This window comes from Octopus bimaculoides, chromosome 2 (genome assembly GCF_001194135.2).
Source record: "Octopus bimaculoides isolate UCB-OBI-ISO-001 chromosome 2, ASM119413v2, whole genome shotgun sequence".
In the NCBI taxonomy this organism is placed as follows: domain Eukaryota; kingdom Metazoa; phylum Mollusca; class Cephalopoda; order Octopoda; family Octopodidae; genus Octopus; species Octopus bimaculoides.
This window is the reverse complement of record NC_068982.1, coordinates 163,043,182-163,044,922: the sequence shown is the minus strand read 5'-3', so window position 1 is coordinate 163,044,922 and position 1,741 is coordinate 163,043,182. Positions and strand designations below refer to the sequence as shown.

At 37.0% G+C, this 1,741-nt stretch overlaps 1 protein-coding gene across 1 annotated transcript in view; it reads right to left on the bottom strand.

Annotated features, from left to right (window-relative positions):
* LOC106869774 (protein N-lysine methyltransferase METTL21A) overlaps positions 1 to 1,285 on the bottom strand; it is a 5,876-nt gene extending 4,591 nt beyond the window's left edge. The window contains exon 1 of the mRNA XM_014915639.2: positions 415 to 1,285. Within this exon, the coding sequence (XP_014771125.1) occupies positions 415 to 618 (204 nt within the window). The 5' untranslated portion in view covers positions 619 to 1,285. The remainder of the gene's footprint in view (positions 1 to 414) is intronic.
* Positions 1,286 to 1,741: the final 456 nt, after the last annotated feature.

Below are 1,741 nucleotides of genomic sequence, written 5' to 3'. Positions count from 1 at the left end.
AATTTCAATTTCCCGCATTTTTTAAATTTTTCACTTTATCCAGAAATTTCTCTTTTGCGACATTCATACAAAAATACGGAGATTATGATTCTGAAAAAAAAAAAATTTTTTTCAGAATCCGGATCTCCATAGCCTAAAAAAAAAAATTAAAGGGTGGAAGGGTTCCGTTTACATCTCAGCCATGTGAGCCCATACTATAAGGTATATATTGCTAGAATGCGCTCACAGTTATAATGTAAACTGACCCTTTGTTATTGATTTTCACAAGAAATCCTTTTCGCCGGCCGCCATTACGAATAGTATTTTCAGGAATAATTGTCCCTATCCGGGCCTCACGTCAGATAGAGAGCCTGTGTGTGTGTGATATTGGTTAAAAATGTATCATAAAAATGGAATTATGAATATTTTACATACCGAATCCCAGACGACAGCTGCAACTCCTAGCAGATCCCATTGTTGTAAAATAGTCAGTTGTTGTCCAGCAAACTGGAAACTGCGAGTGGGTGTCTTGAACTGTTGGAATGGAATGTTATGGTCGTAAGGAACCAGAGCTTGAGATGTGGCCGGACAGTTTGATTGAATGTTGTTGGATGTCTTGTTTGCATAGGCTACTTCCATGTTGACTGTAAAGGGTTTTCAGAATTCAAGTAACAATCTAACTGATGCGTTAGATCAAACCGATAATGTAAGAAATGTAATATTAGTATTCATGTCAAATTAACAAATACGAGGGAGGTCTCTATGTAGGCTTTTGTTGTTACTGTTTAGCCCCAGGTCGATGCCGATCGAGCACATTTTCTTTTCATCAAAAATTATTCAAGTCACGACCAACTTTTCTTCTTCATTTTTTTCCCCAGAAATTCCTAACCCGGACCACATTGTCCAATAATATCTCCTTTTTGAAGACGATAGGATGTACAGTAAGGGAGATATAGCTGTTATTTCTAGCAGGTTGAGCGACGATAGTTACTCTTATGTTAAGTCAATGTGGAGAATGGAAGTGGGTTACTTCCCCTACTTAATTATTCTTCTGTGTTGTTTAGATCCAATGGTCAGCTTCGGTAAAGTACATCAGCTATGGGAAACTGCGGGTCTTTCTAAGTGACACGCCTAACGAAAAATTACCTTGAATATTTTTAGTAGTGTGGCCCTCTTCACAAATCAGGTTACCCATGCCTAGAGCAGAACTACTGAAGATGTTCTACCCATTAACATTGTATTTTTCAAGGACAACACTTTTTAAGGCAGTATTTCGGGGGAGTTTGGCTGTTATTCCGAGCAATGGTTCTGGTTGTCCCGCTTTTATTTAGCAAAATTATAAAAACTTATGTCAAATTTTCTTTGAAACCAGGTAAATAAAGTGTCAAAAGCGTGGACTGAGATATTAAAAGGTGATGGGATAAAATAAACTGGAATGACTGTTAGGAAGATTAGTACGTTAAGAAGAACAAAACGAGTTTGACCTCTCCTTCTTTGGAACCTTCAACACAGCCCTTTCCGAGAGAAAGAAATTTATCGAAACTGAGGTTGATGAAAAGCCGACTCAACGGTTGAACTCGGAGCGCTGAAATATTGTGCCCTAACAATTGTTAATTTGTTACCCTCAGTTAATTATTATGAAATAAATGTATACCAGAGATTGATAGAAAATCACTATTCTCACTCGATTGTCATTACTATCAGTTCCACATGCTAGTCACGCAAGGAAATAATAATAATAATAATGATTTCTTTATTAACC